The sequence below is a fragment of the Chiloscyllium plagiosum genome, chromosome 37 (genome assembly GCF_004010195.1).
Source record: "Chiloscyllium plagiosum isolate BGI_BamShark_2017 chromosome 37, ASM401019v2, whole genome shotgun sequence".
Lineage (NCBI taxonomy): Eukaryota > Metazoa > Chordata > Chondrichthyes > Orectolobiformes > Hemiscylliidae > Chiloscyllium > Chiloscyllium plagiosum.
The window spans coordinates 15945118-15960681 of record NC_057746.1 but is presented as its reverse complement, the minus strand read 5'-3'; the positions used below and the strand labels follow the sequence as shown (position 1 = coordinate 15960681).

Sequence of the window (15564 nt, the reverse complement as noted above, 5' to 3'; positions counted from 1 at the left end):
TGTTTCACCTGCTTGTTGGCATCAAAAGACACCTTTGATTCTTTACCAAGATCACATTGGCGCTGAGAAAAGGGAAGGGGATGCCATAACATTGACTGATACATTGTGAGATGGCAGAATCAAAACATACTAGTTATTTTAACGCAGAAAGATAAGATGGAGTTGGGAACAGTTATCAGCGGTATTATTGCCTCCAGAGAGAAGTTTTTGCCAGCTCACGTTTGCCAGGAACCTCTGGTTAGTTCACAGCAAACGATTCATTTTTATGAAGTATTCAGAGCTTTATTTGCACTTACATTTCTCCGTCAGCATGTCAGTCTCTTCCCTTGTCCCTGTCTAATCTAATTTCCTGTTTATTGCCTCACTTCTGCAAACATCCATCACTCTGCATGATAACAAATTTCACATTCTAACTGCATATTGAGAAATTAACATCTTGAATTTGCTTTCAGAAAATGCATTCATTTGTTTTTTTTATCACAGTCATGATCACCCTTGCCAGTTAAATTATTTTGTACACCAATACCTCTATTAGTTTTAAGACTTTTACAAATCTTCAGCTTACCTCTGAGCATTATGTTTTAAAGAATTTCATCAGAGCATACTAACGTTTGCTCTGTTCTGTTATCTTGTATTTTCTTAATTTATACTTTCCATCGTTGTTTCCTTTTCTGTATTTGATTCAGCTCTTCAACTCTATTGTCCGTTGTCCCCTTTGCAAGCTTCTCCTGATTTCAATCATGAACTATTTGATTCAGAAATGTTTTGACTTCACAGTCGATTACTTGCATTGTCTAATTTTGATTCTTTCTAAATGCAATTTTCCCCACAAAAAATAAAACAAACACTATACCTAATCCATTAATATTTATCATAGTTTAAATAGCCAGTTAGGATACCTTTAAATTTCTGTTCGATGAGATGTGTGACCTATCATTTTAATAGCTTCCTGTTTTGTTCATGCCAACATCGTTTTTTTGTTCAATTACCTGTTAATCCTCTCCCAACCCTTTACTGTGTTTGTCCAAATAGCTCTTCGACCAGTACAGTTGCACAGTGGTTAGCATTGCTGTTTCACAGTGCCAGGGACCTGGCTTCGATTCCAGCCTCAGCCGACTTTCTGTTTGGAGTTTCCCTGTGTCTGTCTGCGTTTCCTCCCACAAAACAGGTTACGTGAATTGGCCCACCCATTGGATGCGTTAGTCAAGGGGATTGGGTCTGGTTGGGTTACTCTTCGGAGAATTGGTTTGGACGTGTTGGGCCGAAAAGCCTGTTTCCACACTATAGGGATTCAGCCCTCATACTATATGGCAACCAAAAGTGTAACTGTGCTTCAAGAAAGGGTATGATGTATGCTTTGCACAACTTGCTGACTTTATAAAAACTGCGTGATTGGTTTGCTAACATGAGAGCACATATTGGATTGATGTATCATTAGTTCAAGAATCATTTTAATATCTTTCCCAATGCTACTTGTAGCTGCTATTCTACCTCTACATGAGGGGTTTTCCCCAACAAAGTGTTCCACATCATATTTATTTTTTTCCATTTCAGTTTTGAATAGTTTTCTTTTTCTTCAAATTTGCTAATATGCTGCACTGATATTTTGAAGACTTCCCTAGTAGTAATTATACAACTCTGTTACGTGTCCTATTCACACAGACAAAGCTAGATGTAGAGTTTCAAAGAACGAATTCAGTGAGAGTTATTATTAATGCTGGGAATTTTTCAGATCTCATTATTGAATGAATTGACTTATTTAAATAAATCGATTACTGAATCACATTTTTAAAATGCTCTCTGAACTTCGTCTGAGGCATGACATAAATGCAACTACACGTGCAGCATCTTAGGAGCTGTAGCATGAATCCTAATTATCGTCTTATCAAAGGCACCAGTGCAAGTTCAGATTCTAATAACAGCATTCCAACCCATGCAGAATCCACTGCATGGATCGTCCATAAGAGAAAGAAATCCCCCAAGACAACAGAAAGCATAATGAGGGACTTTGTATCTCCCTCAGGACTTCGCTAGGAGTCTCACCACTTCTCTTTCCGTTTAGTCTCTTGCAGGTTGTGCTGGATAACAGTACATGACTAATACTGAGAGCACGAAGAAGTAGAGTGGCAACAAATGGAAGCTCCAGACTGAGAATGTAATGAAGATACATGACTGACATCCAGTCTTCCGACTGGTTGTTTCTCAGTTCAGAATGAAACAAAGGTGTGTGCCACAGCAGATAGCCATTAGTTAACACAAATAGCACGTGATATTGTTTAGACAATTCAGCAAAAGCTGCAACAGTCTTCGAGAGAATGAAAGAGGCAGAGAGAGATAACTTAGGCGTATTTATGTTGCAGTCGGAGATGTCAAGCATTTTCCAAATCCCTCAGTACTAAAAGATAAACTAAAATCCTGGTTTACTGGTAGCATACTCGTAACAGAGGTTTGGCTTCCCACCTATCTCCTGGCAAGGTGCGTGATGATACTAAGAGTTCAAGGGGTGTATTTTACACTTTATTTGTGAAGAGAGGTCGAGGCAGATGTGAAGAATGCTGTGTTCCAAGCCAACAAATTAAACCGCTTGTGAGACATTATTTTTAGTTAGCACAACACAAGCAGCGTGGAAATATTTTATGAAGTTCACAGTAAACCCCTTGAACTCATAGTATTATCACGCACCTTGCCAGGAGATAAGTGGGAAGCCAAACCTCTGTTACGAGTATGCTATCAAAGGAAACCTGAGATTTCAAAGTCAATCACAAGAGGGAAATTGTGACTGAAGATTAATACAAAGAGAGACGCTAAGTGTAAAGCTGTCAGCCATATGGTCTTTCGGAAGCTCAAAGTGCACTACAAGTCTTGGAAAATAAGGGACACGAGATTTCATCCTTCAGCAACAACGAGGAATAAATTCTCTCACGACATTTTGTGAAGATTTTCTGTTTCCACATTCTCTTGTTGAAACAACGTCATATGTACAATGATTGATTTCATGGAACCTCCACAGATTTCTGAGGTAACATTTCCATCAGCTCTCGCAGATGGCAAGTTGCTCACTGAGACCAATATTACATTTGCAACAATCTTGTACGTTTAAATCAGTAGCGATTCGTGAGGGAAGTCTGTTACTGAATGACAAAGAATATTTGGGAACAAAGACAAAAATATAATTAGTAAGTCTGCAGTCACAGTCTTCCTCTCTCTAATGCTACAGAATACAGTTTCTGGGCCAGCATAAAATCATGTTGGTGATCCATGTTAAAGTGTAACTATAACTAAACCATTTGAGTCTCAGCCTGTAAATCCGTCGATAAATTAAGAACATAGAAAATAGAACATTTTCTATGTTCTAATACAGCCCACTTCAGGCCATTCGACCCTCTATGTTGCGCCGACCTGTGGAACCAATCTGAAGCCCATCTAAATTACACTATTCCATTCTCATCCATACGCCTATCTAATGACTATTTTAATGTCATTAAAGCTGACGAGTCCAATACTGTTGAAAGCAGTGCGTTCCACGCCCCTACTACTCTCTGAGTAAAGAAACTTCCTCTGACATCTGTCCTATACTTATCACACCCAATTTAAAGCTATGTGTCCTCGTGCTAACCATTGCCATCTGAAGGAAAAGGTTCTCACTGCCCAACCTATCTAATACTCTGATTATCTTATCTATGTCTCAATTAGGTCACCTCTCAACCTTCTTTTCTCTAACGAAAACCGCCTCAAATCCCTCAGCCTTTCCTCATAAGACCTTCCCTCCATATCAGGAAGCATCCAAGCAAATCACCTCTGAAGCCTTTCCAAAGCGTCCACATGCTTCCTATAATGTGGTGACCAGAACTGTATGCAATACTCCAAATGTGGCTGCGCCAGATGTTTGTACAGCTACAGCATGATCTCATGGTTCTGAAACTCCATCCCTCTACCAATAAAAACTAATGTACTTTCTTTACAACCCGATCAATCTGGGTGACAACTTCCAAGGATCTATGTATATGGTCACTGACATCTCTCTGCTCATCTAAATTACTAAGAACCTTACCACTCGCCTAGTAATCTACATTCCTGTTACTGCTTTTGAAGTGAATCGCTTCACACTTTTAAGCATTAAACTCCATTTGCCACCTCTCAGCCCAGCTCTGCAGTTTATATTTGTTTCTCTGTAAGCTACAACATCGTTCGTCACTATCCACAACTCTACCAACATTAGTGTCATCCACAAATTTATTAACTGGTCCTTCTATGCCGTCATCCAGATCATTGATAAAAATGACAAACAAAAGTGTCCCCAAAACAGATCCTTGCGGTACTACACTAGTATCCGAACTCCAGAATAAATATTTCGCATCAACCACCACTCTCTGTCTTCTTTCAGTGAGCAAATTTCTGATCGAAACCGTTAAATCACCCACAATCTAATGCCTCCCTATTTTGTGCAATAGCCTACCACAGGCAACCGAAACAAACGCCTTACTGAAATCCATATACAGTACATCAACTGCTTTACAATCATTCACCTGTTTGGTCACCTTCTCAAAGAACTCAATAAGGTTTGTGAGGCACGACCTACACTTCACAGAACTGTTGACTATCCTGAAACAACATAGTCCTTTCCAGGTGACTATAAATCCTATCTCCTACAACCCTTTCCAACACTTTACCCACAACAGAAGTAAGGCTCAAAGGTCGCTAATTCCCAAGGTTGCCTCTACTCCCTTTCTTGAACAAGAGGACAACATTTGCTATCCTCCAATCTTCTGGCACTGTTCCTGTAGGCAATGATGACATAAAGGTCAAAGTCAAAGTTTCGGCAATCTGTTCCCTGGCTTCCCAGAGAATGTTAGGGTAAATACCATCCTGCCCAGGATGGAATTTTACGCTTTCCAGAATTACTTCTACCGCATCCTTATGCACCTACATTCTACCTCGTCAACTCGCCTGTGCCATTGTATTCGTCTTGAACATATTGTCTCTTTTGTGTGTGAATACTGATGAAAAGTATTCATTTAGCACTTGCTCTATCTTCTCTGAATCCATGCACAGCATCCCACTACTGCGCTTGCTTGTTCCTAATCTTACACTTGCCATTCGCTTATTCCTGATATACCTATAGAAATCCTTAGGGTTTTCCTTAATCTTATCCGCCAAAAACTTCTCGTGTCCCCTCCTGTCTCTTCTTTTCTCTCTCTTTAGGTCTTTCCTGGCTGGCTTGTAACTCTCAAGTGCCCTAACTGTCCCACCACATCTCATTCTGACATAGACCTTCTTCTTCGTCTTGTCAAATGAATTAACTTCCTGAGTAAATTATGGCTCCTGCGCTCGACAACTAGCTCCCTCCCTGACCGGTACATATCTATCAAGGACCCGCAGTATCTGTTACTTGAATAAGCTCCATATGTGCCCATTCCTGCAGTGTCTTTCCCCATCCTTTGCATACTAAATCTTGTCTCATCATATCGTAATTGCTTTTCCCGCAGCTATAACATTTACACTGCGGTATATACTTATTCCTCTTCATCACGAAAGTAAACATAACTGAATTGTGGCCACTATCACCAAAGTATTCACCTATCTTCAAACTGATCACCTGATCTGGCTCATTCTAATCTAATGTGTAACAAATCTAGTGTGGCCTCGCCCCTTGTGGGCCTGTCAACATTCTGTGTCAGGAAACCTTCCTGCACACATTGGATAAAAACTAATCCTTCTAATGTACTTGAGCTATAGTATTTCCAGTTAATATTTGGAAAGTTAAAATTCTCCATAAAAAATCTACCCTGTCACTCGCTCCTATCAATGATCATCTTTACTATCATATCCTCTATATCTCTTGAACTATTTGGAGGCCTATAGAAAACACCCAACATGATAACTTCTCCTTTCCTGTTTCTAATGTCATACATCCTTAGTAGACGAGTCCTCAAATGTCCTTTCTGCAACCATAATGACCTTGACTAACAGTGTTTCTCCACCCCTTCTTTTACCATTTTCTCTATTCCTACTGAAACACCAAAATCCTGGAACCTGCAATAAGTATCCCTATTCTTGCTCTATCCATGTCTCTGAAATTGCCACAACATTGAAATCCCATTACCAACCCATACTGCAAAATCACCCACGTTATTCTGGATGCTCCTGGTGTTGAAGTTGACACACTTCAATCCAACTTCTTGCTTTTGATGGCCTTCAGGACGAGCAGCAGCAATCCAGTGGAAAACAATGGCAAGCTGCTATAGTTGCTCTAATGGGACTCCATAGTCCAACCTCCAGCTACATTCACTGCTTTCCTTCTGTTAGCTAACCCTTTATCTACGACAGTACATTACCTGCTAATCTCCCTGACATAGAAAGTAATATACAGTCATTTAGTAAGAATTGGCTAACAGACAGAAAATTGTACAGTGAGAAAATGGATCATTGCCCCATTTCCAAATTGTGATTCGAAGCGGAGAAAAGGGATCACACTGGGAAATGGTGTTTTCACTGCCAGAAAATGGGACATGTAAAAACACATGACACCAGTTATAGTCCAACAAGTTTATTTGAAATCACAAGCTTTCTGAGTGCTGGCCCTTCGTAAGTTGAAGTGCCCACAATCACTTGGCACACTTCATCTGACGAAGGAACAACACGGCGAAAGCATAGAATTCCACAGCACAGAAAAAAGGCCCTTCAGCCCATCGGATCCATGCCAATAACATAGAACTACCTTATTATTCCAATCCTATTTCCAGCACTTAGCCCCGAAATTTGTATGCCTTGGCATGGTAAGTGCATATCTAAATTCTTTGTTATGGACCAGCCCAAACACCCTGAAATTACATTTAAAAGATAGTCCAAACTCTATTTTTTTCTTATTTTAAACGTAAATGTAAGGTGTCGCATACATTTTCAGTTCCAGATGCAATTGAGTTAGTCATAATGCTTTATAGGAAGACATAATTTATTCTACTGTTCGAAGTTTAAAGCAAAAACAAGGCTTCACACGTTGTTTATCTTCTCAGAGATTGTGCTTCATCTCTTCTCAAATCTGTCTCGAAAAAAAAACAAAACGGTAAAATCCACATGTTAATGCAACAGCATCGTCACAACTTCAATCTTGTAAGGGTTTCTGTCTCCACCATTCCTTACAGGTAGGAAGTTCCAGATACCCACAGTCCTCTGTGTGAAACTCTTTTCCTCATATATCCACTACAATGTTTCCTCCAGATCTTAAATAGTTAGCTCGTTCCTCTTCAGTTCTCCACTTGAAGACAGGTATCTATCTATTGCTTGAAAAGCGTTGATTTCACGACCAGATAATATGCGGAGGTTTAGACCAAGACTTCCTCAGTAATGGCTGGGATCAAACCTCTTGCTGTTGGCATTAATTTGCTAACATGCGAGTTGATTCAGCCCTTTGGCCTTATTAAATTGCACACTGTAACCTAGGTAGTGTTTTTTTACGTTGAGTGATATTATTTAAAAATGAACTGAGCATTTCTCGCTGGATATTATTATACCACGTTTAATGATGCTGTGGACTTTATCTTTCAGTTCCTTCATAAACTCGTGTGAATAATCACACATTTTAACTTTTCATGTGCATCGCATATTAGTGGGGCATAATGAAACGCGCCTCCAACATTATTCATATCAACTGCTTAATTTATCCATAATCTGGCACAAAAAACACATTGGCTTCATTGCCAGTCGTGGATGGATATTATGAGAGTCACCATTATGTTCGCAAAGCAGTGCTTGTTTGAAGTATTCGTCTTGTTGCACCAACATTTCTGTACTGACATAAGAGAAGATACTTGAAAGTTTTCTTGAAATTGTGATTACAGAGTGCATAGCAGGCTGGGTTGACAGTGCTGTTGATGTAACAGAACCAGTATCCAATAGTCCAAACTGGATTGGGGACACAGATTGAACAAAAGGTTTTAATGAACACGATAACATGGTATGGGGTCCAGGTTATAATAAATGCCAGGAGAATTGCGAAGATAGTTTGAGTCACCCTCATTTCTCGGGTTGTAATGGCCTTCTTGTTAGCAGGACTCTTGGTCACGGTATTGATTTTATCGTCAGCTCTGACCTTTCTGCCTGTCCCATTCTCGCTACTGATGGTTGGTACTATTCCTGAATTAGTTGAACTGTTATTGTAGCTTTGAGATTTGCGAGCTATCTTTAAACAAAATAGTTTGCATATTTCCTTACTGAGACAGCTTTGCTCACTTGGAAGATTTGTTCTCTGTTGCATCATTCCTTGTTTCATCTGGTTTGATGGGAACCCACTGAAAAAAGTGGGCTCATTGAATAACTCTGGCCCCTTTTCTTGGGCACAATTAGAATTTGTTATTTCACCATTTTGCTCTTGGACGGGGGAAGTACCGTCATCCACATTGGTTATGCTTGTGCTATCCATTTTTTTCATTTTATCCTTCATTAGACTGGGACAACCGCTGTCCTTGCTTGACTCTGACATCTTCTTATTATCTTTTATTTGACACTTGCTGGCTCGAGATATGTGCGCATACAAGATCACCATGATAGTAACAGGGAGATAAAACGCGACTATCGTAGTACCAAAAGTAACAACAGCATTTGAGAGGAATTGAACATAGCACTCGCCATCACTAACATTCCGTTCACCTGTGATAAACTGCCAGACGAGAATGGGAGGAGTGAACATAATAAATGGTAACATCCAAGCAGTCGCAATCATCATCATTGCCCTCTTCGTTGTTCTTCTCAAAGGGTAGCTAAGCGGTTTGGTCACACAGAAGTAGCGGTCAAGGCTGATCACAAGGAGGTTCATGGCGGAGGCATTACTGACAACATAATCTACAGCAAGCCATAAATCACATATCACTGGGCCCATCGACCAGTAACCTGTTACAATGTAAATGGTGTATAGATTCATGGAGAATACACCTACAATCAGATCTGCGCAGGCTAAGCTGAAAATAAAGTAGTTATTAATAGTTTGTAATTGTTTGTTGACTTTAATAGAACATATGACCAGAATGTTTCCTATTATAGTCACTAAGCTTAATGATCCTGTTACAATCACAACGAAGACCAATTTAAGCGTTTTGTAAGAAGTCCCGTTTCCACTATCGAGCCAGCCAGTTGGGTTACTGAGAGATTCATTTCCATCTGTTCCATTTTCCGCTATCCGATTCTGATGCGTAGTTTGCGCTGATAAAACATAAATGTCGAAAGTGGATAAAAAGATCAGTAAAGCATTTTGATTCCAGATCGGTCATTGAATTCATACAGGAAAGAACAAACAAAGCAAGCGGCTCTTATAAACGTGAAGATCCTTCTCATGCCCCGGTTTAATTCGAAATGAGCTCACGGGGCATTAAATCTAAACTGATTTCAATTTTATATTAATCACGCGGGTTAGCTTATTTACAGTGGTCCAAAATGCCCGAAGCACGAATGTTTTCTTTACGTTTTGAGTTGTCAACATTTATTAATTTTGAGTTGGTAGAATTTGTGTATCAGCAGCAAATAATCATTTAAACTTATTCAATTCAAGCAGTAGCGGAGAGTTAATGGAGAACAGATGACCAGTAATAACCTGTCCTCACATACACACACACAAAAGCTCACGTACGATACAACCTAATTAGCTCTCAGATCTCGGCAGAAGAGAGGCTCATGCTCTGAGCTCTAAACCCTGGAGGAAGGGTGAAGCCTGAGTTTGAGTCAATTCATAGTATAGTTATCCTTTTGATTACTTTTCATGAGATCTCAGTTCAAGAGGGCGAGTCCCACTGAGCACGCTTGTCGGGCATGCGACTGGCAGCAATGAACATTACATATTGGAAGACGCAGAATGATGGATTGTCCCTGTGTTTTCCTGTCAAAATGATGTTTCTGCAACAATTCCGCCCTCAGAGCAATCCTTCAAAGATCCTCAAAACATTGACCATACGTCCATTAAACAGCTTCGAGGTGAGATTTAAAGGTTGGCATAAATGAACGGAAAACCACAGAATGATAATGGCTTATCACCAGCGACACTTCCTCATTTTTCTGATCACATCGCTGCCATGTTTTATGAGGACAGCGCTGTAAACAGGGGAGGATGATTACTTCTCATGGATTTTGTCATTGCTGAGTAGAATTGAAATAGCATGGCATGATGTAACAATTCTTTACTGAAGCTAGTGCTGCAAAAGTACCTAATATCCCAATCACTACATGTGAATATCTAAATACATAATATTACATCGATTTAAAATTCCCATAAGGAACAAATGGAAACGAAAACAGAAATTGCTGGAGAGACCAGGGAACATATTGAACCATGTACAAAAACACGGGGAATGGAGAAAAACTGACTTTTCTTTTTCAAGTAGATAAAAGAGACATGATAGAGCAAATCATCTTGGACTGCACTGCATCATTCTATGGTTTCTGCTCGTCACTTAAATCGTCAATAGACTTCAGTACGAAATTGCCAAACTGTAGCTACAAAATCGTGCCCCTGATGATGCTCGTTTCCTGCTCATTTATTCTTTTAGTCCTGTTTTTGAATAAACACTATTCAGCGCAAATTTTCCATTCGACAGTGGGTTCCATTTAAGAAAGTAAATGCCGAGGATTATGGGTATGCACTGTTTGAAAACTCAACACACTGTTGTCTATTTCTTTTAACGCTTCGCGAAGTTCGGAATGGATGTAGAAAATTAAAGCCTCATTTGCAGTGAAAGACTATATTAATAATTTAGAATGAAAGATTGTGTTATTTTGATAACAAATCAATGCATGCTTGAGGTTTTTTTTTTAATCCACGATATTAGTAGCTGGCTTTTCTTCTTCAGCACAATTTAACTTTAAAGCTACTTTGTTTTCTAATTTCCTGCTTAAATTTTGTCAGAAAACAACCAAGCAACTGCCTGTCTTACCTGCTTGATGACATCGCAAGATTCCTTTGATTCTTTGCAATGCACAAATTGGTGTCGAGTAAAGGGAAGGTAATGCCACAATATATTGACCGATTTTTTGTGAGGTGCTTTCTTTCAGTTCATTCATTCCCCCAACCACATTGCAAACATGTGAAGCAATTTAAAATAGAAATACATTGTGCGTTTGGGCTTGAATGTTTGTATTGTACCATCCAGAGAATGCTTCTATCAAGATCACTTTCGTCTGTAAGCGCTTCATAGCTCCCAGGAAACCATTCTTTTTTTTGAAGGATTTAGACCGTGCCTAGCACATTCATAGCCCACTCAGCATGCCAGTAGTCTATGCACTTCGCTCGGACATATTTAATCTAGTTTCCTGTTCATTACCTGTCCTGTACATTAATTGTACACATGTCCATCCTTCTGCATCATAAGGGGTTTCATGGTCTAACTGTTGTGTGATCAATTAACATCCCGAGTTTTCTCTCAAACAATGTCACTGCCTTGTATTTTTTGCATCGTCATGATCATTTTGACATGTGAAATGATTTTGAAAATCAAAAGCATTAACTGTTTTGAAGAGCTGTGACTTTGAATTTCACCCATGCTTCATATTTTCTCGAACTTTATTTGAACAATCGAGTCTGTCCATTTTTATTCTCAATCTATATTTCTTTGCATCGATTGTTTTTCCCTCTGCGTTTGATTCTGCTCTTCAACTCTCCTTTCCGCTGTCCCTTTTGGAAGCTTTTTATGTTGACAAACCTCATAGTTATTCCTCTATTCATGCAAACATTAGTTGTGTTTTCAGAAAAATTCAGGTAAACGAAACAATAATAGACAAAAATGCGAGCAGATACTCTTCTCCAACGGATTTACAGATCAAATGTGAAGCTTGTGTTTTTTTCCTTGGATAGTCGTTCACAGGATGACGGCATTGCTGGCTTGGCCAACATTTATTGCTCATTATTACTTGCCCAAAGGACAGCTCAGAGTCAACTATATTATTACAATTATGTTTCGTCAAATGCTGAGGGATGCTAAAAGGCAGGAGAGGTATCCATAGTATTGATGGTGCTCAGTTAAAAAAATAATTACACGTATGCTGCAAAATGTTTTAAGAAGCAACAGCTGTAACTGAAAAGTGGGTAGCAAATCTTATCAGTGGTGTATGTTAAAAAAAAACCCAAACGCTCAGCACTTCTCTGAAAGAAAAAATATGTTCACACTGAAATGTGTTTAGGGCAGCATCGTGGCTTCGTGGTCCCAGGTTCGATTCCAGCCTCGACGGACTGTCTGTGTGCAATTTGCACAAGTTTTGTGATTGACATATGAAAGAAGTGAAACTACCACGGTCATTCTCACAGATGAGAGCTTTAACAAACTATAAAGTTATTTTTCAATGTATAATTTCAGTTACATAACACTGTAAATATTTGCTATAAATTCTTTGTCGTACAATTGTGTATTCCACAAACATCCGATGAAGGAGCAACGCTCTGAAAGCTAATGCTTCCAGTTAAATCTGTTGGACTATAACCTGGTTTGTGTGATTTTTAAACTTCATTATCAGTTGCTGTTACTGCCCTTCTGCCCTGAAGGCTAATTTTACTTCTTATCATGAATGTTGAAACGATACCCTGTCAACTAACTGCACACCATTAACATATTAGAAAGGCACAATTCATAGCATCGACGTGTATTGGATATCACTATTTACCCGCGGTTCAGACCTAAAATCGTCCACTTATTACCATTCTTTTAGTTCTTTCTGTTAGCCAATTCGTTATCACCAATGTCCCTATCAATGCTAGGGGCATTAACTAATATTTTGATTCCTAATCTAATTTCGGAATAACAATGAGTTTAATAAGGAATAATTGTTTTTGCTTCAGAATTATGTTTTAAAAATCCAACACAACAACAAGCTTTTTGGTTCAACCGTTCAATCCTGATTATTTCAAAGATCTGTTGAACGACCCTCACTTTTTCTCACCGTTTTACAGTATTCTGGCAAATGTTCTTCCTTCAGTTATTTATTACATTCCTGTTTGAAGCCGACAATTGCATTTGTGGCAATCAAAACATCAAGCTCTGGGTTTCAAATCCTGAGCACTGTTTGTGCGAAATTGTTTCCCTTTGTCTTTGTGCATTTTTGTTTTGAAAGTCTGTGCACTTGATTATTAGTATTATAGCCATTGGAATCATCTTGCCTTGTTATATATCATTATGCAAAAAAAAATGTCCTTTGATTTATGGATTGTGGGCATCAATATCCAGGCCAGTCAGTATTAATCCATTCACCGTTGCGCTCATAAAACATTCAAGCAACCTTCCCTTTTAATCATTCTCCATTTAATGTTTACTTTTTCCTTATAATCACAACATTAATACTCACTTGAACCACTCTTGCAGTGGAATCAGTTTTCCTATCAATTTTTGATTGCTGTTTTCAGAATTTGCTGCTGGTTTTGAAGTGTAACTTTCACCAACAAACATTCAAGCACTGTATCTACTCTAATTTAAAAGGTGCACGCCAGCATCGTTTGGATTGCTAATCTTCTCCTCAAACTTTTCACTGTTCCTACCACATTTGAAATTATACTCGAAAAGGTTTTGTATTTATGTTTATCATAACCTCCTGACTATTAAAGTTTTACAACTTAGAAACAAAACTGCTGTTTCATTTGTTTATTTTTCGTCACCTTGCTGCCACTTGTTGGATTGCGATAACAGTAATGCAACAATCGCTTTTTACTGTATGTCGACATGATTTGCAGTTGCATTATTGCTATTTCCAGGTAAGGAGTCCTTCAAATCAGAGTTTGTTCCACAACACATTTATTTCTACTGAATTTTAGCTTACAAGTGTTCGGCAATTCCTCACGTTTCTAAATATTCCCCCTTCAATATTTTAAAATCCTCCTTATTTCCAATTTTTGCACTCTGAGACCTGTATTGTTGCCACTCACAGAACAAAACCTAGACTTCTTAGATCATGAATTCAGTGAGAATTACTATTACTGGTGGGAAGTATCTCGCTCACATCGTTTAATTAATTAACCAATTTAAGTAAACGGTTTATTGAACACATTTTTCAATTGCTCTCTGAACTTCCTGAGAGTCATGGCATAAATGCAAGTACGTGTGCAGCAACTTAGGAGCTGGAGCATGACTCCTAATTCTTGCCTTAAATAAGGCACCAATATAGACTCAGACTCGAAGAACATCATTCCAACACATGCAGAATCCACCACATGGATCGACCATAACAGAATGAAATACCCAGACAGAACAAAAAGTAAAGTGTTCGTCTTTGTGTGTCTCTCCATCACCAATTCACAAGGACGCTCACCATTGCTGCTTCCCTGTAGTCTCTTACAGACTGTTCTGGATAGTAACATATGTCTAATGATGAGAACATGAAGCAGTAGAATGACGACAAATGGCAACACCAGAGTAAGAATATAGTGAAGACGCATGGCTGCCAAACTGTCCAGTGTTTCTGTAACATTTGTTGATGCACAACAAAACCAATCTTTGTACCCAAGTCGATAATTATCCGTTAACATAACATACCACGTGATGTTCTTTATAGCGCTCAGTAAAATCACCGATCCCAGGGCAAAAGCCGCAGTTTTCTCAGTGCAATATTTACGTTTAAACTTGTGGCAACAAATGGCTACAAACTGATCAAAAGTGAACACGACAGTGAACCAGACACAACAGTCTGTGGTTGAATGCAGCATGATGTCATGGATTTTATATATTTCGGTGAAGTGCTCAAGAACAAAACTTTTCTGAAAAAGAATAGGAAAGTATCTGTCCATCAGTTCAATAATAAGAAGCAAGGTATCCGCCGCAGCCATAGACAGCAAGTAATGGGTAACGCATTTGGTGAGACCACAGCTCCCCCGAGATAGAATCAGAACAGTCACTATGTTAACTGTGAGGAAGAGATATAAATATGAGAAAAAGTAGTTCACTCGTGTAAAAATAACAACGTCACTATTCAGAAATTGTGAAAAGTACAATATATCAATATGTTCTCATTTTGATATATTTTCAGATCTACTCAAATGCACATGATTGTCATTTATAGATGATTCGGTGGAAAACTTCTCAACGAACTTATTTCAGAGCCAACAGAAGGTTTTAATATTCATGTTAGCGATATTCTGCACGCTGGTGATGCTGCACTAATTATGTAGCCTGAAGACAAGCTAGCAAACCTCAACATGTCATGGATTGATGTGTGTGATCTTCTCCTCCACACATTCAAATTCAAGAAAACTCTGCTTTGGGACAGCGTGATGTTTCTACTCACATAATCAGACTGAAAAAAAAAACACACAGCACTGGAAGCAATCAATAACTTCTGCCAACTCGTCTATGTTGTGAGAAAACTGTCTCCTACTGACAAACTCAGAAAAAGGAAGTCTCCACGTTTGAACTTTTGTCAGAACTGATAGGAAGAGAAAAAATATCTGAAACAATCTGACCGACACAACCTTGAGTGGTTGAATACCTTCAGCCAATTGCTTATTTGTCGTGAAGCTTGAATAAGCAAAATGTCAAAGTCAGGGTCGCGGCGTTGAAGCTCACGTGCCCGAGGCTCACGTGCTCCTTTCTCTCTCTCTGCTTTTTT

At 38.9% G+C, this 15564-nt stretch overlaps 2 protein-coding genes across 5 annotated transcripts in view; one reads left to right on the top strand and one right to left on the bottom strand.

Annotated features, from left to right (window-relative positions):
• LOC122541318 (netrin-G1-like) overlaps positions 1-15564 on the top strand; it is a 910622-nt gene that overhangs the window by 431374 nt on the left and 463684 nt on the right. The gene's annotated exons all lie outside the window — the stretch shown is intronic.
• LOC122541233 (muscarinic acetylcholine receptor M2-like) overlaps positions 7730-15564 on the bottom strand; it is a 31102-nt gene continuing 23267 nt past the window's right edge. Inside the window, exons 3-4 of the mRNA XM_043677853.1 lie at positions 14272-14862; positions 7730-9195 (exon numbers count right to left, since the gene is read on the bottom strand). Coding sequence (XP_043533788.1) covers positions 7730-9195; positions 14272-14862 — 2057 coding nt within the window. The remainder of the gene's footprint in view (positions 9196-14271; positions 14863-15564) is intronic.